General features: G+C 54.3%; 7 protein-coding genes across 7 annotated transcripts; 5 read left to right on the forward strand and 2 right to left on the reverse strand.

The window, feature by feature from the left end:
• Window positions 1-2,391: 2,391 nt before the first annotated feature.
• MRS44_006289 (uncharacterized protein) lies at window positions 2,392-5,755 on the forward strand (the record flags this gene model as incomplete). The annotated part of the gene is made up of 5 exons (XM_046268247.2): window positions 2,392-2,416; window positions 2,883-3,288; window positions 3,753-4,040; window positions 4,091-4,174; window positions 4,228-5,755. 5 exons carry the CDS (start codon window positions 2,392-2,394, stop codon window positions 5,753-5,755), a joined length of 2,331 nt encoding a protein of 776 aa, XP_046140118.2.
• Window positions 5,756-6,692: 937 nt separating this feature from the next.
• Window positions 6,693-7,771, forward strand: MRS44_006290 (uncharacterized protein; the record flags this gene model as incomplete). The annotated part of the gene is made up of 2 exons (XM_046273362.1): window positions 6,693-6,792; window positions 6,852-7,771. 2 exons carry the CDS (start codon window positions 6,693-6,695, stop codon window positions 7,769-7,771), a joined length of 1,020 nt encoding a protein of 339 aa, XP_046140117.1.
• A 143-nt stretch (window positions 7,772-7,914) lies between these two features.
• Window positions 7,915-8,678, reverse strand: MRS44_006291 (uncharacterized protein; the record flags this gene model as incomplete). Its single annotated transcript, XM_046268243.2, has 3 exons — window positions 7,915-8,218; window positions 8,287-8,366; window positions 8,421-8,678. 3 exons carry the CDS (start codon window positions 8,676-8,678, stop codon window positions 7,915-7,917), a joined length of 642 nt encoding a protein of 213 aa, XP_046140116.2.
• A 3,710-nt stretch (window positions 8,679-12,388) lies between these two features.
• Window positions 12,389-14,329, forward strand: MRS44_006292 (uncharacterized protein; the record flags this gene model as incomplete). The annotated part of the gene is made up of 5 exons (XM_046273361.2): window positions 12,389-12,981; window positions 13,035-13,317; window positions 13,370-13,394; window positions 13,451-13,637; window positions 13,684-14,329. The coding sequence occupies 5 exons, from the start codon at window positions 12,389-12,391 to the stop codon at window positions 14,327-14,329; spliced, it is 1,734 nt and encodes a 577-aa protein (XP_046140114.2).
• Window positions 14,330-14,511: 182 nt separating this feature from the next.
• MRS44_006293 (uncharacterized protein) lies at window positions 14,512-16,904 on the reverse strand (the record flags this gene model as incomplete). Its single annotated transcript, XM_046270364.1, has 2 exons — window positions 14,512-14,844; window positions 14,898-16,904. 2 exons carry the CDS (start codon window positions 16,902-16,904, stop codon window positions 14,512-14,514), a joined length of 2,340 nt encoding a protein of 779 aa, XP_046140113.1.
• A 1,738-nt stretch (window positions 16,905-18,642) lies between these two features.
• On the forward strand, window positions 18,643-20,220 carry MRS44_006294 (uncharacterized protein; the record flags this gene model as incomplete). The annotated part of the gene is made up of 3 exons (XM_065621710.1): window positions 18,643-18,673; window positions 18,717-20,060; window positions 20,111-20,220. 3 exons carry the CDS (start codon window positions 18,643-18,645, stop codon window positions 20,218-20,220), a joined length of 1,485 nt encoding a protein of 494 aa, XP_065477782.1.
• Window positions 20,221-20,722: 502 nt separating this feature from the next.
• On the forward strand, window positions 20,723-21,394 carry MRS44_006295 (uncharacterized protein; the record flags this gene model as incomplete). Its single annotated transcript, XM_046280537.2, has 2 exons — window positions 20,723-20,776; window positions 20,891-21,394. The coding sequence occupies 2 exons, from the start codon at window positions 20,723-20,725 to the stop codon at window positions 21,392-21,394; spliced, it is 558 nt and encodes a 185-aa protein (XP_046140111.1).
• Window positions 21,395-25,660: the final 4,266 nt, after the last annotated feature.

The following is a 25,660-nucleotide window of genomic DNA, read 5'->3' on the forward strand; positions in this document are numbered from 1 at the left end:
TTATTCTGTGGTTAGGATTGCGTGATAGGGTAGCCCTTCCCGTATCAGAATCATCGCTGTGCTTGGCTGACAAATCGCGTTTCCATGACTGAGACTGTTGATGCTTAATTGATACCTCAAAGGGCACCTGAATTCGCTCTACAGAGGTATTAAGAGGGCAATCCACACTGGCATACCGAAGAACAGATTTTATTTACTATCGCAAGCTCAAACATGCATAGTTTATCTCTATGACGCCGCAGACATCAACTTTAAAAGAGTTGCACCTCAAAACTGCCAACATCTATAGGGTGGCACACCGCGAAATCAACGGCGCTACTCCGCCGTCTACTCAGATGAATCTTACACATGAGCGCAACCAAAGAGATTCTCAATGAACAAATGCATTCTTACAAGCCTTAATATTAGTCTCATGCTCGCGAAAGAAACGCTGTTCGTCAGCGCTAAACAACTACGTTTCTGACCTATCAGGATTACCTTGTCAAGGTATCGAGGACAGGGCATTAACCCATCTTAGAGACCTCGCGGACAACAAATGTGCCATCTTCTGCCCTCGAAGAATGTAGCCAAATCTCTGAAATGTATACTTGATCACTGCGCCAAAGACAATTCTCAGTGAGCATCACGGAAGGTTGACCAAGTTCGGCCCCACTGAGCGCCGACCACGGCGTCTCTCGGCACTCATACCTACAATTAGCAACCGAGAAAGAGGAGAAACAATGAGCAGTCGACGGTTCTGCTAGGTAAGACCTGCGACTTCGCTGAACCGTCTCACATCACTGCCCCTGCTAGTCAGCCGGAACCAGCCCTCATCCGCCCAGCTCCCGAAACCTCCGCGTCTTCGACCTTCCTGGACGGAACACCGCTCCTGATATCAACGTCGCATCCCGGCACCGGACAAAATCCCACCGTTCGTGTGCCGTCCGTCAACGAACCGCACAGTGTGCCCTGGCTCCAAGTGAAACGCGCTTCCGGAGCGAGCAGGGGACCCTGGGAGGCTGGGAAATTACACATGCAGGAACCCGAGCTTGTGCCTTGCTGATCTTGGGCAAGACTCTCGACGTCGTGGGTGTTGGCTAATCTGATTCCAGCCTCTGAAGTAATTGTGAAGGTTTAATGCCGAGCCAGCGTGGGATTGTTGATGTTCCTCTTCTGTGGCATCTTGTGTGTTTGTGCCTGAGCACAGTTGCTTCTGTGTATCCTCAGAAGGCACAAGACGGGGCAAGCAACGGTGAGGCGTTACCGATGGAAGCTTTCCGTGCTCCTGTCCTATTTGTTGCTCTCGATTGTGTGTGGCTTTCCAATGCCGATTGTTGACAATGCCCTAAATCCGCATCCGACGAGTTGTGAATATGCACTCCACGATCATGATGCATGCAGGGCGTGCACAGTCTCAGCATCAGCCTCCTGCCAATGAGACGGCACACAAACGTTTCTCCGCTAGAACATGCAAGAGCCAGGAGAAGCATGATCAGGTTCCTGACGAAACGCGCGAGGGTTTATTATCGAGCTTGGCTGGGGTTGCAATGTTACGCTGCGCGGCGGTGACATGGAAACGTCGCTACCGAGTTGCCAATTCGAGCAACACGAGGAAAATGCTGCAATTGAAAGGCACAGCTGTTTCCCCGACTAGAGAAAGTAAGTCACACGATACGAGTTGCAAGAAGAGAGTGTATGCCTTTGTTGTCGAGGAAAGCCATGGGCTGATGAGGCGTTGGAGAGTTGACGACGAAGTGAAATTTGAGCTGGGGCTCGGCTGTGTCTCATCGGCCAGTCGCAATTGATAGTTCGCATCTTCAGCCAAATTCTGGTGGCTGCACAATACGACATGGGAGGGTAGCATCCGCTTCCGCACATCCATGTTGTATAATTCTTTGATGTTTGTGTGTTTGTGTTTCTGCTTGTGCATAGCAGTGTTGTGTGTTTTCTATGGAACCAATTGTCAACAACTTTTGACTTTGCGGCCAACAGTAGCAGCGATTCGTGAGCCGCAGTGACTGACTCGAAGAGAAGGCTGTGATAAGACAATCGAGATGACGGCGTAGACACTAACGAAAGTTGGACCAACCGGGCCAGAACACAATGCTGTGAAAACCGGTTTTCTTTTTTATGCGGTTGTGCAGCAGAGACAAGACCTCTGAAGGCAAGGAGGTTCATTCAAGTGGGCAATCGAACGGAGCCTGCATCGGCTTCTCGAGTTGTGACTGGATCAGAGTCTCGGAGGACTTTGACTCTAGTGCACGTGGGAACCGGCACGATTGGAGTCGGTTACGTTGGCGAGAGAAACAATCGACCTGAGTCGCGAGACAACTGGGTCGAGATCCGATCCATGTGAGGGGTAGGATAAGAAGATGATGACTTGCAGTTTCGAGGTCTTGGAAGAGGATGGATATGGTCAAGCGCTATCTCCATTCTCGTGAGTATGCATCGTCGACAGTGCGTGTCACCTTGTGCGACAGGTTTGCGTGTGCCGACATTGTGGCATGTGTTGGTCCAGATTGATAAATTGATCAAGACAGAGACAGCCTGACAGAAAGAGACGACTACTCGCAAGCGTGGTGTTGACGGCACTGGTTCAGCTTTGTTCGTAGTGGGGGCGCCTATTAGTGAAAATAGTGCTTCCTAGAGTGGTCCGTGGTGGTGACGAGAGACGTTGCTTGAGTGGAGGAGGGGATATCTTGGCGCTAGAAGCTAGGGGGACATGGGTCCCCCCGGCCAGCACCCGCCTCACCCCTTGTTCCCCAAAATTACCGTCCAGAAAGGAAGACCAGGCGCCCGGTGAGAGGGCAGGTACCTCCCACATACGATCAAGGTGAGAGAGGTACCTCGTGTCAAAGCCGTTGTCGCGAACCCGGCCCTGGACTATGCTTCTTGTGGTATAGGGCGGGTCGGCTCACCCTGGCCATCGCCATTTCCCTCTCGGTGCGGTCATCTTTGGGACGGCGAGCATGGGGTCCAAACACCAGACGGCGGCACCACCTTTGCCCACTCTGGCCATCCTCGGGTCCTTCACTCTTCCCTCATCCCTGACCTGCACGCGTTTCTCTCTTCTCTCTCCGGTGCGCGTTTCCCACGGAGCCTGAGCCTGGACGTGGACGATCTCTTGAGCAGTTCCAGTGCCCTAACCCCCCCTAATATCCTGGTCGGCTCTGGTCTGACGAACCGGACTGCGCCATCCTCACCACCACCTGGCGCGCGCTTCGTCCGCTGTTCTGGGTTTCTCTGGGACCTCCTCTCGTGTCTCGTTTCTTCCTCTTTCTCCCCTTCCCCCATCCGTGCCCGGTCAGCGTGCGTCTCGTCGCCTGGCTCTTCTCAACTGCACGCACGCACGCTCTGCCCGACGACAATCGAAAGGAACGAGCTGAGAAGCTCGTCTTCCTCCAAAGGGGCCGACTATCGAGTACCACCTTCCTTTACTTCGCTCTTCACGACATTCTCTCTTTTCCCTCGCGGGATTTTAATCTTAATCTAATCCAACCTTGACCAACTACAATCGATCGTTTTTTTCACCGTCCATCACGAACTCAGCAAATACATCGTGCCGACGCTTTTCGAGTTTCGACCTACACTAATCTCCCAATCACTCGTTTGCTCAGGAGAGCAGTTTTGGTTACGACTCCCGCCCAACATTTCTCTGTTGGTAGCCTTCTTTACGACAAAGGCCGACTCCGACCTGACCTCGAAATCTCTTCGACGACAACCTCCGTGGACCGTATTCATTCCGAGATTCTTCCCAGACGATCATGATCTAGGTGCTGCCAAGCCTCACGCGATCTCACCGATTTCCGCATCAGCCCGCTCAACCTGGACGAATCACTGTCAACGCTTCAGATGGACACACCCAACTGTCTTGCGACCCCATCGCGGGCTCGCAAATCACCTCGGAGGCCTTTTGGCATGAAGAATGTTGCCCTTGCCTTGCTGTCCACCGCCCCCGTGGTGGTCTCAGCTCAGGATTGTATTTCTCTCAAAGGCTCAAAGGCTTGCCCGGCGTTTGAGTCTGCGTCGATCTCCACCAACGCAACCCTGATTGAGTATTTGTGAGTCCTTTGTTCGCCTTGACAGTAAAGCTTTACTAATTCGCATTTAGCCCCTTTCTGCAATATGTGTCAGACAGAGCGTCTTTCGACAACCAGTTATCGAGCTACGTTAAGACGGCCTATGTGCAGGGAAAGTAAGTTTTTCACCTAGTGAGTTGTGGTGAAACCTTACTTACAAACCGCATAGATATCAATCCCTGTTTGGTTGTGGCAATGTCAACCTTCAGGACCCTAGCGACATGTACGCGCGCTTCACGACAACAGTATTGTGCAATGCTATTGTCCAAAACTCTATCGGCGCCTGCGGTCTCACTGAAGACCAGTCCCGACCCCTTTGCGCAGATAGCTGCGCGGAATTTGCCCAAAGCGAGGCTTATGTGACATCAGATGATGATCTATGCTCCAACCCGTCGACTGACCTGCTTAAGCTGATCAGAGCTGACTTCACTAACTGTGCCCTTCCTAATGGCTCACTCGATAGTTCGAAGTGCATTTCGGGCATCGAAAACGAGTCACAGAACTGCGGTTATGGCAACAGCACTGTGGGACTCTGTTCTTACTGTGGCTCAGGAGGTCTTAATTCGACTGACACCTGCTGCTACAACTCGGGCGCCGAGGAGCGTTGCAAGGACGTCAAACTGCCAGCTCTCACTGCTACCTTGACCTTTTCGCGAACACTGCCATCAGCTACGTCAACCGGTACGACTGCTGCTGGCAACGACAACAAGGATGACGAAAAGACCGACGACGACGACGATAGCGGCTTGAGCGGTGGAGCGATCGCTGGCATTGTTATCGGCGTTCTGGCGGGTGTTGCACTGCTCGCTCTGGGTATTTTCTTCTGTCTGAGGAGGCGACGCAGACCGAGCAGCCCCAAGGGCAGCATTTTCAACCAACCTTCGCCCGCAAGACAGGGTGGGACTGGGACTATGACACAGACAGCACCACCGACGGCAACACACTCTGCTGCTCCTCAGGGCTACGAGGTCCTTCCGGGTGGCCGCATAGCACGCATGTCTGCTCTGGAAGGACATTCTGGCGACTCTCCTTCGCACCACCGCGACGATTCGTCGAACATTGGAGGCGCAGCAGGCTATCGACGAAGGGGTGCCGACAACTCTTCGTCTGCATCTGACGGCTTTGGCGACAGCCCTGCTTCAGACATCCGTGCTGGAATTCTTCGACCACCGCCTGCTAAGCCCAGGCGCAACGGCTCACTCTCAAGCAGCTCAGCGCTTGGGAGCTCGGTGCCACAGTCCCCAACTAGTGCTGGGGGATTCTCATCACCACAGGCTATGACTAGCCAACAGTCAGAACAGCTGCCATTTTTCAAGGACTACTACTCCCAGGACGACGTCCACCCTGGCGACCGGGTTGCGGTTCTCTGGGCGTACCAGCCTCGCGCTACAGACGAGTTTTCCCTGGATCGCGGCGACATGCTCAAGGTTGTTGGAATATGGGATGATGGCTGGGCAACGGGTGTGATGCTCAACGAGCGGGCGGATGAGTGGGAAGCGCGACGACAGGCCCAGCGAGACAGCGGTGTGTCCAACACGTCAGGGCGTCGTGACAGCTCACCGGTGGCAGAAGGCGAAATCAAGGCATTTCCCTTGGTTTGCGTCTGCCTCCCCGAGCACTGGAGGAAGACAATCGAGGGTGACGGTTCCACGGAATCTGGATCGAATGGTTTCAATACTCACTCGCCACTCTCATGATCAATACAGTCACGACGTCTTTACTCTTGAATACGGCCCCCGGGAGGCACATGTTGTCGGCGCATTGGTTATGGCGTTTTGCTTTTAGGCGTTTTTGATTGGCTTTTCACAGCCTTGGGTTCATGGGATGGATATTGTGCGCCGTATCGCCGACATTCTCAGTACCGTCTTGTCCATGGAAACCCCTTGGCTACCATTCGCGCCACAACACCCCAACTCTTCATCATTCGACTCTTCTACCAACCAACCTTTGGGACTCTTGTCCCGGCTTCAATTCTTACACTGATTTATATACCCGGTGCGAACCACCAACGATTTTCTTTATCGCGATGCCGCGGGCGGTTGTGGGCCAGATAATGGTGTAATCGGGCAAAGGGTTTTAGCCCGTATGAGTGGCCAAGGAGAACAAGGCGGCAATTGGGAGGAGATGAAGATGAGGGAACGGGCTGAGACGCGAGGTTGAAAGTCAACCACCACATTCATTACGTTTTAAGGCTTCTCACGATGATGTTTGATAAACATTGAGTACTAACTACTATAGAGCTCTTCAGCACCAGGATCTCTATGAGGCCTGACGATTTAGTTTAGCGAAAATTACTACGAGTTTAGAGAAGCTTGCCCTTTTGATAACCAGTGACGTCGGTGTTTGATCAACCTAGAACAGTTGAATTCCAGTCACAAGTCACATAAGCCCTCGTGTTTCCCAGGCTGTCTTAGATCTATCCTATCTGATAATCTTGCTCTCGATCTGGATCTGGGAGCTGAGGTGGAGCTGGAACATGAGACAACGAACGGGCAGCCCCACCGTGGGGGTCTCTCCATTCTTTCTTGCAAAGAGGGGCAGCTCCCGTCTACTTTCTTTCTACTTTATACAACCTCCAGTCACAACCTTGCTCCACGATTAAAAAGCCTGGTGCATTTCCAGAAATCTCTGATCATGACTCAGACAAATAACAATCCAGAAGTCACCGCTGAGACCAAGGCAAATGCAGAGGCCTTGGTCCCCAGATTCAAGCTCACTCGTGTGCTCAACCAAGGTATGCCAACAGAAGACGACATGCTTGCCCAAACATTTCTTTACTGACACGGCCAAAAGATCAAGCCGGTCGTCGCATCTCTCTCTACGGATCCATCGATGACAAACCCGCCCTCCTGATCCTCGAGCGCGCCCCCTTCCCCTCATCGGAGGCCTACCTCACCGACGTTCCCGCCCTGCTCGCGCGGGTGCAGAATCTTGGCGCGAACGACATTTACCACTGGTACATGGCGCGCAGCGGCGTCGAGAAGAGCAAACCCGACGACGCCGACTTCTTTGCCGACCTCAAGATCAACCTCATCTACCCTTGCACCCAGACACACGTGGACAAGTACACCAAGCAAACCGTGCGGTTCGTGAACGAGACGCCAGAAATCTACAGGGATCATGTCCGACCATACATGGAGAGGAAGCGGGGAGAAGGGCGACTCAATTGGGTATTCAACATTATCGAAGGACGTAAGGAGGTCGAGGACGTTATCTACAGGACCAAGCTGGGCGAGGCCGGCGACCTGGGCTTTCTCATGCTGCCCGACCTGAACTGGGATCGCAAGACGCTCGACGCGCTGCACCTGCTGGTGCTGGTTGAGCGGCGGGATATCTGGTCGCTGCGGGACCTCCACAAGAAGCACATTCCCTGGCTGAAGGACATGAAGGAGAGGCTCATCGCCGCGACAGTGGCAACGTATCCGTCCATCGAGTCCGACCAGCTCAAGATGTATGTGCACTACCAGCCCACCTACTACCACTTTCACATCCATGTCGTTCACGTTGCGCTCGAGGCTGGGGCGACGCAGGCGACGGGTAAGGCGGTCGGGCTGGACAGCATCATAGAGACCCTCTCAGCCATGGGGGGTGATGACGAGAGGGGTATGGACTCGATCGCGATGAGCTATACAATAGGAGAGGCGAGCGAGTTATGGACCGACGTCCTTGGACCGCTCAAGACTGGCGACGGAGCTTCTCGATCGCAAGGATGAGGTCGTTAACGCCGGGACCGGTGGGGCAGTCGCTCCACTCGCCGCCGTCGCGGATGCAGTAGATTTGGCCGTCGAGACGGATGGTGCAGCTCTTGGTGACGCCGGCCTGGGAGAGCGATGAATTTAGCATCTGTTTTGTGTCTTCAACTTGCGCGGCAACCTACATCTGCGGTTCTCTGGATGCTGGTGCGCAGCAGGTCCAAGCCGTGGGCACCGTCTTCCTTGACGGCGCAGTCATTTAGTTTTTGGAAGTCGATGGCGTGCTCAAGGGCGCAGTCCTCGATAAGGGAGCGGTCGGGGATGTGCTCGTAGTCTCGGGTCAAGCACATGATGAAGCCGAGGTTGATCTTGGGGTCGGGGTAGAGCTCGCGGGCACAGAGTTCGATGATGTTACCCATGCATTCTGAGGGGCCGTGCATGCAGTCGACGCCGTCGTTGGCGGTTGGTCTGAGGAGAGAAGGACGTGTCAGCGCGTGTCGCAACTCAGGGGCAGAAGCTGCGATGGATAGACATACCGGCCGATGTACGATAGAGTAAAGTCGACCTTGTCATGGACGCGCTGCATGACGGGAAGGATCAACAACCGGAGAGCATCCTAACGCGCAATGAGTACTTGGTCTGAGGCGTCGCGACAAAACGGAAGCTTTACCCTTGTGTCTGGGCATTTGCTGATAATATGCGCCTCGAGAGGGACGAGTCGATCGGTGGTATGGACAGTATCGGCTACGCTGACATCGACAGGCTGCGAGACGTCATTCGGAAGGTTGAGGCCGACGGGCGAGAAGGGATGCCATAGCCAGAAAGTGTATAGGGATGCTATGACGAAGAATACGATGATGGCAGGCCGGTTACGGCGGGCGGAGCGGACTGGTGACATGTCTCGTTGCGAGGCTCTTTTCTCATCCATTGCGACTAGATAGATAGATGATGATGGGTTATTGCGACTCTCTTGGTGGAGAGGGCCGGGGACGAGGTGGAGGTGGAGGTAAGCTATGCGATGTCGTTTGACAGCAGGTGTAAGGCATCACATGCGCAGGATTGTTTATCCGGGCGAGGGATGTCAACGTGCGTTCCATTCCCAGCTCGAAGCCAAATAATCTTGGCAAGAGCAGTGAACAGCTGGCCCTAATTGGGATACTAACTCTATGAATCCTTTCTCATGTTAATCTTTGATATTCCTTTCTCGCATCACGTACAGACTCATTGATGCCTTTACCTGACTGAATGACTACTCTCTCCACTCTCTTTCGGCCCGTGCTGGATCCCCCCCGCTGGGCTCTCCCCCGTAGATGCGCTGTAGGTCCGATGGGACCCCTTCTGCAGTCACCACGTTTCAGGGCGCCGTTCGCTGGCGCTGCGGCGGGGCACAGCCAAGGTCTCGCTGGAACCCCGCAGCGATCCGTTTGGATTGCGTGCATTCGCGGCTCGTCGATTGATTGACGGAAGGGAACAAGATTAAAGATTGCGCCTCCGTCCTGCAATAATAAGACCGTACCGATCCATTACCGGGACCTGCTCATCGCTGACGGTTCTTCTTTATTGACGGTGAATGACTTGCTGTCAGTGGGTTCCCTTATAAGTCACGGCCTTCTCTCACTTCAGACGTTGTCGTGAAGACGGGGACTGATCTGATTCACACCTTCAACATCCTCCATTGCTTATCTTGACCACCCTTCAACGTTGACCCAGACTTACGGCTCTGCCTATAAGAAGGCCCCTGATCTACATTCGAATCTGACATCAAAATCTACTACGACGCCTCCAACACCGCTAGATCAACTTGCTGACCGCCTCAGCCTGATATCAAACCAAGACACAAAGAAGAAACCTGTCATCGTGACGATGCCCTAGAGTTGGGGCCGCACAAAGTCACCCGTTTCAAGCTCACCTCAGCGTCGACTGCGCCGCCTCACCATGGCTCCCGCGACAACATCGTCCATCGAGGACTTTCTGGAACCTCTCTCGGTGGACCTCGACAAGATCCATTCGCTGTCCCAGCGTTTTCTGGTGGCCTTTGAGAAGCTTGCGTCAGATTCGCAGAACCAGTTTCTGCCTACGCCCATCTCGGATGCCATTCTACGGCCAGAGGCTGAGAGGAGCCAAGGATGGTGAGAGTTCTGATGTTTCTCTGGCAGTCTTTGTATGAACCGGACTCTTGGCTGACGTAGAATGTCACTAGCCACCTAGCCATAGACATGTCAGTGACAGAGATGAGAGATATGGTTACTTGTGCTTACGGCTAACCTGGAAATAGAGGCGGCACAAATTTGAGAGTTGGCTTCGTCGAGCTCGGAACGTCATCTCCGTCAGACAACACAGACGGTCATGCCGTCAATGGATCAGACACTCACACCGGATCGCACAGATATGTGAAGCGTCTGCTGGAACGGTCGTGGCCCATCGACGAGCACCTCAAGAACGAGAACCCCGACAGCCTCTTCCTCTGGATTGGCAAGTGCATCGCCGAGGTGGTCCACGATGGCTGTAAGACGTTGCGTCTGCCGCTCGACCAGGCCATGCCGCTGGGTGTGACGTTTAGCTTCCCCATGGTGCAGCACTCTCTGTCCGAGGCTACACTCATGTCCATGGGCAAGGGATTCGCCATCTCTGCTGACCTGGATCTTGGTGATCGCCTCACCGACGGATATAACCGTGCGAAACCGCCGGAGCTGCCGCCCATCCGCGTCGAGGCCATCGCCAACGACTCGGTGTCGACACTGGTCTCGTTCATCTTCAACTTTGACGAGGCCGTGAACCGACGAGCCTCGATGGGCCTGATCCTCGGAACGGGCTGCAACGCCACCATCCCGCTCAAGGTGAGTCAGCTGCATCCTAGCAAACGCCCGCGAAGCGTTGTGACCCGGCCGGAAGAGCGAGCAGAGGACGTCAAGATCGCCATCAACACCGAGTGGAGCATCAACGGGACGGCGCCTCCGCTGCACGAGGTGGGCTTGGTGAGTGTATGGGACAAGGTGCTCGACTCGCAGAACGAGCTGCCCGGGTTCCAGCCGCTCGAGTACATGACGGCGGGGAGATACTTGGGCGAGCTCGGGCGCATCATGCTGGTCGACTACATGACGAAGCACCTGGGGATCGCGGCGGAGACGCTGCCCGCGAAGCTGCTGCGGCGGCACGGTCTCACAACCACGTTCCTGAGTCACTTCAAGCCGCTCCAGCCATCGGTCCTGCTCGCCGGCCTGCGGCAGGAATTCCCCGAGTCATCGGGCTCGCCGCCATTCACGTGGACCGAAGAGCTGGCCAGCGCCCTCTACCAGATCGCCAAGGCCATAGAAGTCCGCGCAGCCGGCATAGTGGCGGCGGCGACGCTGGCGCTGCTGACGCTGGCAGGGGAAGTTCCAGCAGAGGGCTCCGATATCCTGCAGCAGGATCATGAACTGGGAGTCGGTTACACGGGCGGATGCATCGTGCACTTCCAGGACTACCTCGAGGACTGCCAGGAGTTTCTGGACCAGCTGGTGAGGAAACGGTTCAACGGGCAGAAGGCGGTTCGAGTGGTACTGAGCCCGTGTCACGACGGCGGTGTTACGGGAGCCGGTATTCTTGTGGCGGCTGCATCGTCGTCGCCGGGCAAGACGATAGACAAGTAGAAGGAGGCTGGTTGGGATTGTTGGGTTACATATCCATTGCATACATGGAGCAACAAACGGGTTTGGTTTGGTTTGGGGGGGCAGTCGGTCTGCTCCGGTACTGTAATTAACAAGGGGGGCACATGATCGCTATGAGCATCCATCCATCCCACATGGGGGTCTTGTTCTTTTTTATGATAACGTGGGTGTGATTGTGAGACATGGAGGGGGGGAAGCCGGTGAAAGAGGAGGGGGGAAGAGACAAGAGGAAGAGGCAAGCATTGTTTTTTGGTTGTGTATTTGTTAATTGTTCGCTTATAGAAACAAAGACGGCCGATTCTCGCGAGTCGAGGCTTATCCAAGTTATGCCTTCAAGAGGCTTGAACTAACTCGTCATTAGTTCAACTGTCAAATGTCTCTGGAAGCGCTATCAATAGCCAGCACAGTCAGACTTATACACCATCACTGAAGTAGTCGGGTCGAGTCACTCGCCGACAAGACACGGCAGGTTTGCTAATCCTTGAACGCTTATAAGCCTCTTTCCCCCGATGGTCGCGCCGAACCCGCCGCGGGCTTTGCGGGGCTAAATCTAACTGCAAGTGCGGGATGCCTGCAAGTGCGCAAGTGCAAGTGCAAGCCTCCCACCCCGGGAAAAGTCTGCGATCACGACAACGGCGAGTGACTCCACCCAAGCCCAGCACCCTTACTAAACCTGTTTTCTCTTTTCATTTCCTTTTCTCACTCTTTCTTTTCTTCCTTTTTTTCTATACTTGTTTTTAAACTAATTTGATCACTCAATTGCACGTGGTCTTATCATGAGTCCGTCTCACAAGAGCTCCGTTCCGGGCACGGCTCCTCTATCGGATGCGGGCCGCTTCCCGTGCCGGTGCCGGTCCCCGCGCGCGGCCGGGCCAACAGCGACGACGATGACCAAGACGACGAGGTTGTTGATCCAAGCGAATTTCAGGCTCTCTCGAGGTCATTGACTACGGGAGGTCATTTTCTACAGCCAGAATCGATGGAGAGTGCTATGCTGAGGCCTAACCCTAACTCTGTAATTCACCGTGAAGATGGGGAGGCGTTTTACACGGATGACGAGGAGGAGGATGAAGAGGAAGAGGAAGATGGGGATGTGCCTCACGAGGAATCTCCTCTAATACATCGTCGTCACTCAATTACAGGTCGATCTATAGCATCAATCGCAACCAATGGAACAACCGCCTCCTCGCCCTTCCTCAACGGCACATCAACAACACGGTTCTGGTTCATCTTCTCGCAGATCCTAGCAGCCTACTTCATATCCTGCTTCGACGGCACAATCATGGCGTCCTCGCACCCGGTGATCACGTCCTACTTTGGCGCCTCCAACTCTGCTTCGTGGCTCTCGACCGCCTTCCTGCTCACCTCGTCGGCCTTCCAGCCGCTGCTGGGCCGTCTTTCGGATGCTGTTGGTCGCAAGCCGCTGTTTGTCGGGTGTCTGGGTGTTTTTGCTGTTGCTACTACTTGGTGCGCTCTTGCGGGGAGTATTGAGAGCTTCATTGTTGGTAGGGCGTTTTGCGGTCTTGGTGCTGGAGGTGTCATGACACTGGGTAGTATCATCGTGAGCGACCTCGTGCCTATCGAGTGAGTAAACCCCCAATACATACATGTCATTCTATTTCTAACATTCTCTTCAGAGACCGCGGTGCCTACCAGTCCTACATAAACATGAACTACGGTGTCGGCTCAGCCCTGGGCGCCGCAACAGGAGGCGCCATGGCTGACTACTTTGGCTGGCGGTGGGAGTTTGGCGTCCAGGTTCCCCCGCTGCTCCTGTGCATGGTGGTCGCCTGGGTCGCCATCCCGGATGACCTGGGCATCGAGGGGGAGAGGAAGGGCGTGTGGCAGGCTCTCAAGGAGTTTGATGCGAAGGGATCTCTGCTACTGACGACGTCTATTACGTTTGTTATTCTGGGATTGGTGAGTTCTCCTTTTCTATGAGATGAGTTTCTACTAATACAATTGGTGATAGAACCTTGGAGGCAACGTTCTGCCATGTAAGTGCCAACTATACATAACTCCACCAAAGGCTTACTCAACTGACACTTCACAGGGTCTCATCCCTTTGTCATTGCCTCGCTCGTCATCTTCGCCGTCGTCTTCCCTACCTTCCTCTGGGTAGAATCATGGGTCCACAAGCCCATCATGCCTCTCTACCTCATCCGCCACGCCCCTCGAGCAAACCTCATCTTCTCCAATGTTATCGCAGCGCTGCTCGCCAACTCGATCCTGTTCAACATGTAAGTAGCCCCTATATACACCACCGTCTCTGCTAATACCCTCTAGTCCCCTGTACTTCCAGGCCGTTCTCCTTACCAGCGCCACCTCATCTGGCCTTCGTCTCATCATCCCGACCGTTGCGTCCTCTTTCACGGGTACTCTTGTCGGCTTCGCTGTAACCTGGACCGGCCGCCTCAAGTGGCCCGTCGTGAGCGGCACCATTTGCATCCTCATCGGAACCATCGGCCTCTCCGCCCTGCGCCGGGACCTCCCCTCCCCCGTCTACCTCCTCATCCTTCTCCCGTCGTCCATCGGCCAGGGCTTCCAGTTCCCCGGCACCTTCATGGCCATCCTCGCCGCGTCTGCCCAGACTGAGCAGGCCGTTGTAACAAGCACGCTCATGTTGTGGCGTAGCCTGGGTATGGTCCTCGGTGTTGCGAGCAGTAGTCTAGTCGTCCAGAACGCCCTGCTGCACTACCTCAACGTCTTTGTCCAGGGCGACGAGCGCGAAGACGTGATACGCCGCGTGAGGGCTTCGGTCGAGGAGGTTTTGAAGCTGGAGCCTCACTATCGTGAGCAGGTTGTCAAGAGTTACGAGGCAGCGTTGCGTCTGACCTTTGTCTGCTGTACCTTCTTTGCCTTGCTCTCGGTGCTCTTGGTTCTCCCCATCAAGCTTCCCCGTCTTGGCGTGAGAAAGCACAGATCTAGATAGCCTTGCACTGGAAGGAAATTAACATGTCAAAAGTCGGGAAAGAGATGGAACAAAACAGAATGTATGGCAGAAAAATACCACCGGTGAGTGGTTAAACCACCTGGAAGTGGTTCAGATTGTTAGCATTAGACTCAAGCGATACCAGCCTTGATTGACCCCTATTTATACACCGTAAATGTCCCTTAATGAACCCCATTGACTCCGTTTGTCATCAGCCCGTCCAGCTCCTCCTTGGCCTTCCTATACTCCTCCTGCGCTTCTCTCTCTCGTCGGCTCACAAAGCCAACTTCTTCACGCAATGCGTTCAGTCGTCGCTCGATAGCCACATCCTCTGAGATGGCTAGGGTCTTGAAACCAGCTAGTGCAGACCGAGCCTTCTCTAGAGCATCGGCTGCGCCGCCCATCTTGTCGCGCAGCATCTTTTGTCGCTTCTGGTAACCTCCAAGATGAAGTGACAGCTTCTTTTCCAACTTGGCACCCTGCTCGGCTGATGCCATGATAGAATCTTGAACAGACTGCAAAACGTTAGTATGATGTCTCGGGATTTGAACTGTTAAGCAAGACTTACATCAAATGCCGCCTTCATCGCCACCCCTTGCTCTTCCTCGTCGTCGTTGTAACATCCCAAGCCCAGGAGCAGCGAGCTGCTTGCACGAGCTTCGAATGCACTCTGGATATCTTCAAGGCTAGGAAGGGGCTTTGTCTCGGACATGATCAAGAGGCGAGCTTCGGCGAGAGCATCGTCGTCAATATGTTGCAAAGCTCGGGGCGCACCGTTAACCTGACCACCTGGAAGGGGGTATCTCATGGCATCGTTGGCCATGAGCATGGCTGACTCCTTGGCGATGAGTGACTGAGCTTCATTGGTGATGCGGCTTGCCTTCTTCACCAGATCGGTAAAATTGACGCGAACTGGCCGAGGCAAGTTCTTTTGCATGACCTGAGTGCGTCTTCGGAACTCGAGAGCCTCCTCCGCTTCTCGCCTCTCCCGTTCTCGACGGTCTCGCTCTGCGGCATCCTCCTCGGTCATCTCATCAACCTGCATCGCCTCCTTCTGTTCATCTGGAATGTCAAACTCCCACTCCGTATCTTTGGGCTTGGGAAGTGATGCGAGACCCGACTTCAACTGACTGCGCAAAGCCACTTCTCTCATCCTGATATCTCGGGGAGTAGCGGAAGCCATCGACATGCCGTCATCTTGGTTCAGAGCGAGGGTATCTCGTGGTGTCCGTAATGGGGTCTGTCCTGGTCGACGAGGCGTCGCGCCAACACCATCGGGCCCTCTTAGAGGTGTAGCTAGGGGGTTTGGTGTTGAGATTGTCTGCTTTCGGGGGGTAATTCCATCAAAGCCGGTCGATGAAGCGCCTTCATGGAGAGGGGTATTCTCGCCGCCGAGAAGGGCTGACTTGGTCTCATTAAGGGCTCGGATATTTCGAATCTCGTTGGCGATGTGATCTTCTTGCTCAGGGGCTTTGGGAGTTCGGATAGGGGCGTTCGAGTTGAGTGTCGAATATGTGTTGACAAGTCCTCGCGTCGCATCGTTCTCGCTTTCTCGCGCCCTCAAGTTGGCAGCCTCACCCATCTTTCCCATCTTGACAATATCTTCCAGCTCCCCCTCGCTGACCTGAGGAGACGGCAGGACTAGCGCGCGACGCTTGCTGCTCTGCTCGGCCTCTCGAATCTTTTGAAGTTGACCAGCCTTCAAGGCGGCTTTGTATGACTCTGATGACCCGTCCTTGTCGTTCTTCCTCCGCTTTCTGTCCTTGTCGTCATCGTCATCGCCCTTGCGCTTGTTGGCCAGCTGCTGCTTTCGGGGGTCAAAAGCTGCGCGCTGGGCCTCGTTCATCACCATCTCTTCTGACGTATCGTAAAAACCAGCCAGGGCCTTCCTCTCAAAGGGGATATCGGCGTTGTAATCCATCTCACCCTTCTTCCGAGTCGTCACCTTGATGTTGATACCGGCCGTCTTGAGCTCTCGCCTCTTTTGCAAAGCTGCCAGGCGGCGAGACTCCTCTTGCTGACGCTCTCGCGCCTTTCTCTTGGCCTTTTTACCCTGGGTGTTCGCCAGGCGAGCACGAGCCTCGCTCAACATCTCCTTCTCATCTTCGTCAAGATCGATCGTGTCGGGTCGTGCGGGTTTCGTTTCGGGGTCGGGGTCCAGCTCGCCGGGACGCAGTCGTCGCACATCATCGGCGCTTGGCGCTTGGGTCTCGCCTCCCTCCGGGCCCATCAACCCAAGGCTAGACGACTCTCGCGCTTCAGCTTCATCGAGGAGCTTCTGGTATCGTTCGAGGCACTGGTTGGCAGTTCGACCGACGATGGGAGCGATGGTGCGCCACTGTGTGGGCATAATCTTGGCAAGATGCAGCAGCTTCTCATCTTCGTCCTTGCTCCATTCGATCTTCTTGATGCTGGGATCGAGCCACTCGTTCCAACGGGCCTTGCACTGCTTGGGCGTCTTGCGCGCAAGCAGCGACGAGACACGTGCCCATTGGTTGAGGCCATACTTGGACACGGAGGCCTTGAGGATCTCATCCTCGATGTTGGTCCACACGCCTCCCTTGACGACGGGCATGATGGCGGTGTTTTGCGAAGTCGCGTCGTGTGAGGTTGAATGCGATGGAGCCTTGAGCGAGCTGCGAAACACGCTTTCATGAAAATATCCTTGCGGCGCGCATTGAAAGCTGAGTCATCAATGCGAAGCTTGTAATTGGTGGTGCTGGAGACCCACATTTAAACCGTCTTGCATGCTGTGGAAGGTGATGATGAGGCTACCTGAGATGGAAGGTAAAAAGAAGAGAATATGCATTGCTTAGACCAACCTTGGGAAAGCTATTAAGATGATATCGCGAAACCCGTTGGGTCTATTTGCTTTGTTCTACTCAGCTCTTTCGAGTTTCGCAAGGCCATCGTTGTCAACAACGGAGCTCAAGACCAGCTGGATTAATACATCACGGCTTTGTCGTCAAATAAGCTCCGAGAATAGGCATTATAACTCTTGACTATTGGCTTTCGCTCCATCTTTGATCCATCATCCGTCATGCTGATACAACTTGTCAAATAATTACCCATAAAGGCATCATCTCAAGCTGCCGCGTCAAATCAGCAACTTCAACAAAGCACCCCAAAACATGCTGTCATAGAAAACAACGATCCACTCCCCTTTCTCGTGACATTTTAACCGGATCCGATCCGACCCAATGCCGCGTGCCTGATCCCTTCCCTTCAGCTTGCGGACTTTGCGGAGGAGCCCGGCGTGACGGAACCCCCCAAAGTCCGACGCATCCCACCCAGCACCCAAAGCTGTAGCTTATCAGACAAGATCTTAGCTGCATGATTCAGAGGGGGGATGGAGTGCGTCATTCATCCATCAAGAGTTGCAAGCTGCGTGCCTGACGATGCCGTGATGGGGCTGGCGATGGCGACAGGAGAACGCGATTAGCCAGGGCAGTCTGACGAGAGAAAGATGAAACGTGGTCTGAAAATGCCTTTTTTGCTGTTCCCCAGTCACTGGAGCCATGGCATTCATTCATTCCATCCATCTGCGTTGTCCAGCTCTGGATGGTTGGTTTGGTTAGTTAGAGCTACCGGTACCTTAGCGAGATGCCCCGGCCGACTCCACACCATCCATTAGCCATTCGACTTATCATGGATCCCATCCCATGGATCTTGCCCATTATTAATCCCCTTGTTGATGTTCTCGAGTTTCCCCTCGTCACTCTTGTCTCATCCTACAGGAGCACAACCAAACTTTCGCTGCTTCTGAGACAAGGGGGCGCGGATAGCTCGGCGCAACTACAACAGCTTCAAAAATATCCCATACCAAGCTTGCTTGGCCATGCCCCAGCACCTACCTTGATCGATACGGGCTTGATAAAGCCGACTTTAGCTGCCCTCAACTGTCGCCGGCCTGCGACTCCAGTCTCGAACCGAATACTGCGCTTCTGTACAAGATTGCGCGCCGAAAATGACGAAGGCCAAGGTTCCCGCGGGGGACGCGACCACCGATGCGACCGAGACAACTCATCTGCTTGCGACCAGCAGCATAGAAAGTAGAGATGGAGAGAGTGTAGTCTCTAGTAGCGGCAGCGGCTGGGATGGCTACAAGGACTTTGAAGGCCTGCCCTGGTGGCGGAGACCGTCGGTACTGAGCCCCGGCGCGAAGCGCCTGTCGCGAAAACCCTCTTTTATCTGACCGACCTCGTAGGCCTTTTGGCTACTCGGCCCATATGTCATCTTTACCCTCGCCTTTGGAGGTGTTGTAATTCCAAAGCTCAACTTGTATGTAAACTCCTTCTGCCGTCGCGGTCAAGATGCTTACCGAGTACAAGAATCCTCGATCTTGTGTGTAGGCAATATTTCGCCGACAAGCAAACACATGATCCAGACTTTACCTTGAATCCCGCCTTGCTTGCGGACCCTCAGCGCAAGTTTGGGAGCGACAACCCCGAGTGCAAGATTCCTGAAGTTCAGAAGAATGTCGCCACGTTCATGTTAATCATGAGTCTCTTGACAGGCTCTCTCAGCGCTATCGTCGTTCCGCGCATCGGTCACTTGTCGGATCGCTACGGTAGGGGCCGTCTCATGGCTTTTGCTTCAGTGGGAGGAGTGTTGGCCGAGCTGATCACAGTCCTCGCGGCTCAGTTCCCCGAGGTTGTCAGCTATCGGTGGATGATCCTCGGCAGCGTCTTTGACGGTTTGACAGGCTCGTTCACCGCAGGAAGCATCATGTGTTACTCTTACACGAGTGATTGCACACCACCTTCCAACCGGGCCGTCGCCCTGGGTCTCATCCAAGGGTGTCTCTTTGCTGGACTCGCCTTTGGCCCTCTGCTGGCGGGTTTCTTTATCAAGTGGACAGGCACTTCTGTCTATCTCTTTTACGTCGTGCTCGGATGTCATACGGCGTTCGCCCTCTTTGTGTGGCTCGTCGTGCCCGAGTCCCTCTCCAAGAGGAAGCAGCTGGCAGCTCGTGAGAAGTGGGATAAGGAGCAGGAGCTGCGAGTGCAAACCTCGGGATCCTGGCTTCACACCATTCGAACCGCCAACCCGTTTGCGCCCCTGAGGGTTCTGTGGCCTAAGGGCCCGGGGACATCTCCTGCTCTTCGGCGCAACTTGGTGGCTCTCGCGGCTGACGATGCCATCATGATCGGTGCTCCCATTTCTGCCGGGGCCGTCATCATATTGTATTCCGAGCTGAGCTTTGACTGGGGTAACTTGGAAAGCTCCCTGTTCATATCGGCCTTGTCCATGGTCAGAGTCTTTATCCTCATGGGCTTACTCCCCCTCATCAACTACTTTGGACGTATTCGTCCGGCGGCTCGACTTCGTCGCGAGTCTGGGGTGGCCGCGGTGGAGAGAAACTCGGGTGCTGACAACCTGGATGTGTGGCTGCTCCGCATCGCTCTCATGTCAGATGTTCTGGGAACAGTGGGATATGTCCTCGCCCGCTCGGAAGAATACTTTGTGACCAGCGGCATGGTCACGGCCTTGGGTGGGCTGGGAAGTGCTACAAGTCAGGCTATCATCAGCAAGCATGTTCCCTCAGAGAGGGTAGGCCAGCTGCTCGGAGCCATTGGCATGCTGCACGCTCTGGCGAGGGTGTTTGGCCCAGTTCTATTCAACGGTCTTTACGCTGCGACGGTTCGTTTCTTCCCTAAGGCCATATTTGTCTTGCTGGCAAGTATCTTTGGAATTGGCCTGTTGGCGAGCTTTCTCGTCAGGCCTCATGGTAAGTCCACGTTCTACTTTCCTTCATGAGCGAGAACTGACAAATTCCAGTTGTATGGCATGACGAGCCAGAGGAGGAGAGGGAACCACTCAACCCTGGAACTTTCGATACGGCTGCTGAGCAGGTCCCTATTGACGAAGACCAGGTTAGGTTCCAGTAACTAAATTGTTGTTTCTTAATACATGATATATCACCTACCTATACTTAACTGTGTGTTTGGAGTTGCTGGTTTCGCATTGATGCCTTTTTTGGCGGAACTGGGGCGATATCGGGATACAAGGAGTCGCAAGAACACGACGTAATGTATTACACATTGAATACAAGTAAATAAAGACATCAATTGCAATACGGTATCTCTCAAGTGTAGCAACCCAATGGCTGTCGTGTTAGCCAACTGGCCCAAAGATGTGGGGCTCATTCTCCTACCGGGACAACAGCAAGATGACCTCATAAACACTTTTCTATGTAACTTCACTCACTCACAGCAACCAACCAGCCACACCGAGACCTGACGAATCCACTGCATCAATTGAGCTATCCGATAACGGGTGAATTCGTATCATTTCACGCCCGACTCCAAGTCTTTCCATTGGAGCATGCTCACGTCTAGGGTGAGGACGGCAGCTCGGTCATTCACAACTGTCCGCTCTGTGAGAAGCATCATGACAAAAACCGAGAGAGCCATCAAATTTGGCCCGTTTGAGGTGACAAACCAGGTAAGTCGAACCTGAATACTCGCTCAGCTATGCTCTGGGACCGATTCTCTGCGTTGAAGGGCCTCAATGGTCTTGGCTCACCCAAATCTGGAGTGCCTGATCTGACAACGCCAGGTCTTCTTCACAACACCATATTCCTTCGCCTTGGTCAATCTCAAGCCCCTCATACCAGGCCATGTCCTAGTCTGCCCGCACTCACCCCATAAACGCCTGACGGACCTCACACCCGCCGAGACAGCCGATCTTTTCACGACGGTGCAGCTCATCCAACGGCTCCTCGCGCGTGCCTACTTCCCCTCACCGGAGCCGGAAGCCGGCAGCTTCTCAGTCGCAGTGCAGGATGGCGCCGACGCAGGACAGACAGTGCCCCACGTTCATGTCCATGTTGTTCCCCGGACCCCCGGCGACATGGGCGCCCCAGACGCTGTCTATGTAAAGATGGCCGGCGAGGAGGGCAACGTGGGCGGCGCGCTGTGGGACCGCGAGATGGAAAGGCCCAAGCCTGGGGGTGGCCTGAAGAGGGTGGATGATGAGGACAGGAAGCCAAGGACCGAGGAGGCCATGGTGGAGGAAGCAGAACGGTACAAGGCGATTCTGAAGGAGATGGGCGTTGAATGATGGTGTATAGAGTGCATTGGTATCGCGTCAACCATAGAGCATGGAGTTATAGAGAATTCACCGTCTACAGCTACACCCAAGACATCTCCGAGGACCCTTTCCTGGGGCTTGGCCAAGACCAGTTTGAATGCTAGGCGTTATCTGGGTCGCGAATCGGAACTTTGGGCCAAGGCTGGCAAGGTTCGCCTATCAAGTGATGTTGCATTAGGGCTGAGGATGCTCGGCACAACAAGCTGGGTTTGAGCGTTGTACCTTGCTTGGAATTGATTAGCTTTGAACGATGGTTTGGCATGGGTAAAGACCGAAAGTCCTGCCTTGGCAACTGAGGCCTGGCAATAGATAAGGGCAGCAGATGTGAGACATAACAACAAGAGTGAAGATATGTTCACGGTTTGTAGCTCAGTGTCAGAGCAAAAATAAGAGTTAGCTGGGGTTATGTAGAGGTTATGCTGTATCTTAGATTGTGTGTTTATAATGTAATTCGTAACTGTCTTAGGGTAGACGGAGCAGTTGTTGATGGGATTTGCCAGCCAAGGTGTAAGACGCAGATGTGCCACACACGCGCTTCATGCCAGCTAATACGGCGTGAACTTAGATTATGGAATTCGTTTTAACCATACAGCAGAACAGATGCTCTATATTCTGACTTGTTGGTGCGCTTGGTCTGAGCCATCCCATCTCCCATTGTCCGCGACGCCACGCGCAAATGGTCCCAAGGTCTAGGTTAGCCTGGTGCTCTATCTGGCCCGAGACCGTGGTGCTGTCTGGCCACGGGCCTGGAATGCCAATCCATCATCTGCCACCTGCGCACGAGACCATGGCAGGCATGGTCATTAACCTTTGAGCACCGCTTATCAAGCTTTCACGGCATCTCTCTAGAGTTAGTTCGATATGCAGGATGCCACCTCTTGGCCCAAGATACGGGGAACAAGTAGGGCACACGACTCCCGTCGCCCTGACTGGCGGCGTAAAGCCGGATTTGTCCTTGTTCCCAAAGGAGGGGTTGACCATGTCTTGATTGGCTCGCAAAGAGCTAGGCATGGGAAAGAATTGAGACCATTCCGACACCTATCGTCAGCCCTAGACAATTGTTTCCTCGATGGTTTCGGGGAGTTCGGGGAGCTTTAAAGGTGTTGCATCCGGAGGCGTGATGAAGCTGCTGATGGGCGGTTGAGGTGACATCGCCGAGGTCAAACTGTTGAGTACCTAAGGTGAGAGGCTATAAACCAAGGCGTAGCTAGCTCTGATACACACGTGAGCCAGAATATCGTCGTCTGCTAATTCGGCAGATGCCCTCGGATGGAGCGGTGAGCGTATGAAAACCGTGGTGGTGAAGCTTTTTAGAGAACACGCGGTCTCACGGATCTGTTGCTGTGTCGAGTTTGGCTTGTTTACTTCGGCAATATCATGGAAGACCCGCACCAAACACAACACCGTTCCGACCGGAAAGACGAGCCAGTCAAAGCTAGCGGGACTATTGAGATTCATGTAACCAGTTTTGGATCCTCCCTACTTATATAGCCCGTCTCCAGATATCGCCGTCGGGCTGTCGGCTTGTTTTGACGGCATTGGAACCGACTGTTGTTTTTCGTGTGGGATCCAACCCCGCGAAGCACAAGCCAGCTCCAGCTCCGAATTGCGGGGTGCAAAATGAAAGGGGAGCCTGGTCATCTGGCTCACTTGGTAGCGTACGGAGCTATCGGCACGATATGGGATAAAGAGCCGAGGGTTGACGGAGTCCGTAGCCTCAATGACTGTCGAAGAAATTGCTAGACGTAACACGAGTCAAGTTCGGCTCGGAATACCCTACGGACCTCCTCCGGGAGACCGAGTAAGAAAAAGAGATCGACAAGAGTGAAAAGTGCCGCTGTCGGCAATGACGACATGACGTGAAACAGGGGCTCAAATGCACCTTGTTAACGAAAAGAACCGACCACAGCTTTTCAGCCGCCGCAACGGTCAGCTCAGTCAAGGATGTTGATGCGCTGCAAGTTGTTGTCCAAGCCGCATTGGATCGAAGCAGCCAGGGCAGCCTTGCCATGGTGTGTGTCGTTGAAAAAGACCCACCATCCATGACGGGATCTAACTAGCGCAGACATATTTAGCCGCTCGATATATACATACCCTAATAATGTACCTTACGAAGGCTGGTTCCAGTTGGTGTGGGCCGAGACAAGTCGATTCGGCGGCTCATGGGCAATCTCATGAGGGCACGAGGGCAGTTTTAGGGAGGTCCTTAGCTATGCCATGAGATCTCCCCGCACTGCGAACGAGAGGGTTGTCGTCGTCAGGAGGCACTCTTGCTTTAATTCTCCGGCAGCTCATCCATCAGACGGACCAACCTCTCTCTGGTGGCGGGATTGCGAAAAAGGCGGTGGACGGCTGCTCGGGTTGGGTGCTGCGCAGCTCGGAGCTGGTGGTTGCGCGCGCTAGCTACCATGGACGTTCATGAGCTAGAGAAAGCTGGTGACTCGGCACGGAGCACCATCGGCGTTGGACCACCTCATGGAGGCGCTGGAAATTGCATGGAACCATGAGTGCAGCAGCAGCAGCAGCAGCAGCCGTACGGAGCATGCAGGTCAACAACCGGTGGGTCGCAACACAACACCAACGCATGTTGATCTGCGAGATAAGCCAGCTTGCTTGACTGATTTCCTCCTCACCACCATCCAACTCGGCTGCCCGAGGAAGGCGTTTGTGCCTATGCTACGACGATTGCCAAGATGGACATGGCGGAAAACGGCCCGGCGCCTCCTTGCTCTGCATACGGAGCAAAATGACACGCAATTGGTGCTTATTTCGATGGGGAAAATGACGACGGCATGGGAATTGTGGAAAAGGAAAGGGGACGGACGGGAGCAAAGGAAGATGGAGGGCTGGCACCAACGTTCCGGAAGCCCAGGAAGCCATCTGGATGGATCCTTGGGCAGAACAACCTGGACGGTTGCATGAAGCGAGGCAGCGGGCGGGCGCTGCGCACAGACTTCCCACCATCATGAAAGCACGTTGCGACGGCATGCCTTAGTGCTGAATGCTTCCGGTTCTCGGGGCGTGGCTTTCAGGGTCGTGGTTCCATTCCTTCTGTGCTGGGCAACCGCCACTCGTCCGTATCTCATGCGTAGGTTGCCTGAGAGGAAACCCATCTGAGACCTCGAGATGCAGTACACGCTGACGTCGTTGAGCCGCATCCGTGAGCATCGTATCTTATCTCGTTATCAGTGTCGACATGTGATTCTACCAGTGACGGAGCTTCACCGGCACTTCAGAGGACCGTGGCCTGCCATCAGGGTCCTACTGGCCTGTGGGTTTGTTGGGATGCAGGGGACGATCTTGGTGGCCTGGATCAATACGGTACTCTCTGCATGTCAAAGCAAGAGTCAAAAAGGTCAGAAGCGAGGAGGGGAGCAAGAGGAGGGTGGTCCGCTGCGGTTACGGGTACGGGACATTTTCGCCGGAGATCGAGGGAGAAGCCGGCTGTTGGGCATCGGTTTGCTTGCGTGGCGCGTCGAGGCCAAGCCAAGACTTGAGTCGTTGCATAGCGCCTAGAGTTGATGTTACGAGATTGTTCGAATGGGCAGCGGAATAGCGAGGCCCGGCCATCGGCTCCGACATCTGGACGCCTGCAAAGACTGCTCGACGAATTTTCAACATCCAAGGTGGCGGGTCGTCAGCGCGAGCAGGTTTTACAGCCGACCAATCAGAGACTCACTCGGATTTCTGATACCGGATACAGACATACACTAACAGGTGGATCCAAACGTGCACAAGCCAAAAAGAGAGGACACGGACCACTATCGGTGGACCCAATCACAAGCTTCAATTCGCTCGCTGCATGCAGAATCCAGCAGGTTCGGCCTGTTGCGTCTGCTTCTCCGCCAGGCCCAGGTTCCAGGTTCCCCAGCCAAGCACCACACCACAAGATACCAGTCGTATCCCCATCAAACTATTGCGGTTCCGTCTAGGGATGGCTTCATTCACTTCCACTACGGGACAGCTTGTCCTACTGACCACCGTGCCGACAGCCCGACAACCGTTTCGCGATGGTCCGGCGAGAAGCCCAAGAGCGCACTTGTCCAACGTCACGCGACATGTCTGAGAGGAGTTGTTGGTCCGGATTGGACTGGACGTGACTCAGATCAGCGAGCAAACGTCGTTTCCATTACATCCATTCCTCGAGACGATAAGGACCAGGGACTCAAGGAACCAACGGCGCACGCCTGCCACTGAAACCAATTTGCTCACAACTGCTCTGCTACATACACATCC

This window comes from Fusarium solani (genome assembly GCF_023522795.1).
Source record: "Fusarium solani strain SB1 chromosome Unknown bctg00000003_1, whole genome shotgun sequence".
Taxonomy (NCBI): domain Eukaryota; kingdom Fungi; phylum Ascomycota; class Sordariomycetes; order Hypocreales; family Nectriaceae; genus Fusarium; species Fusarium solani.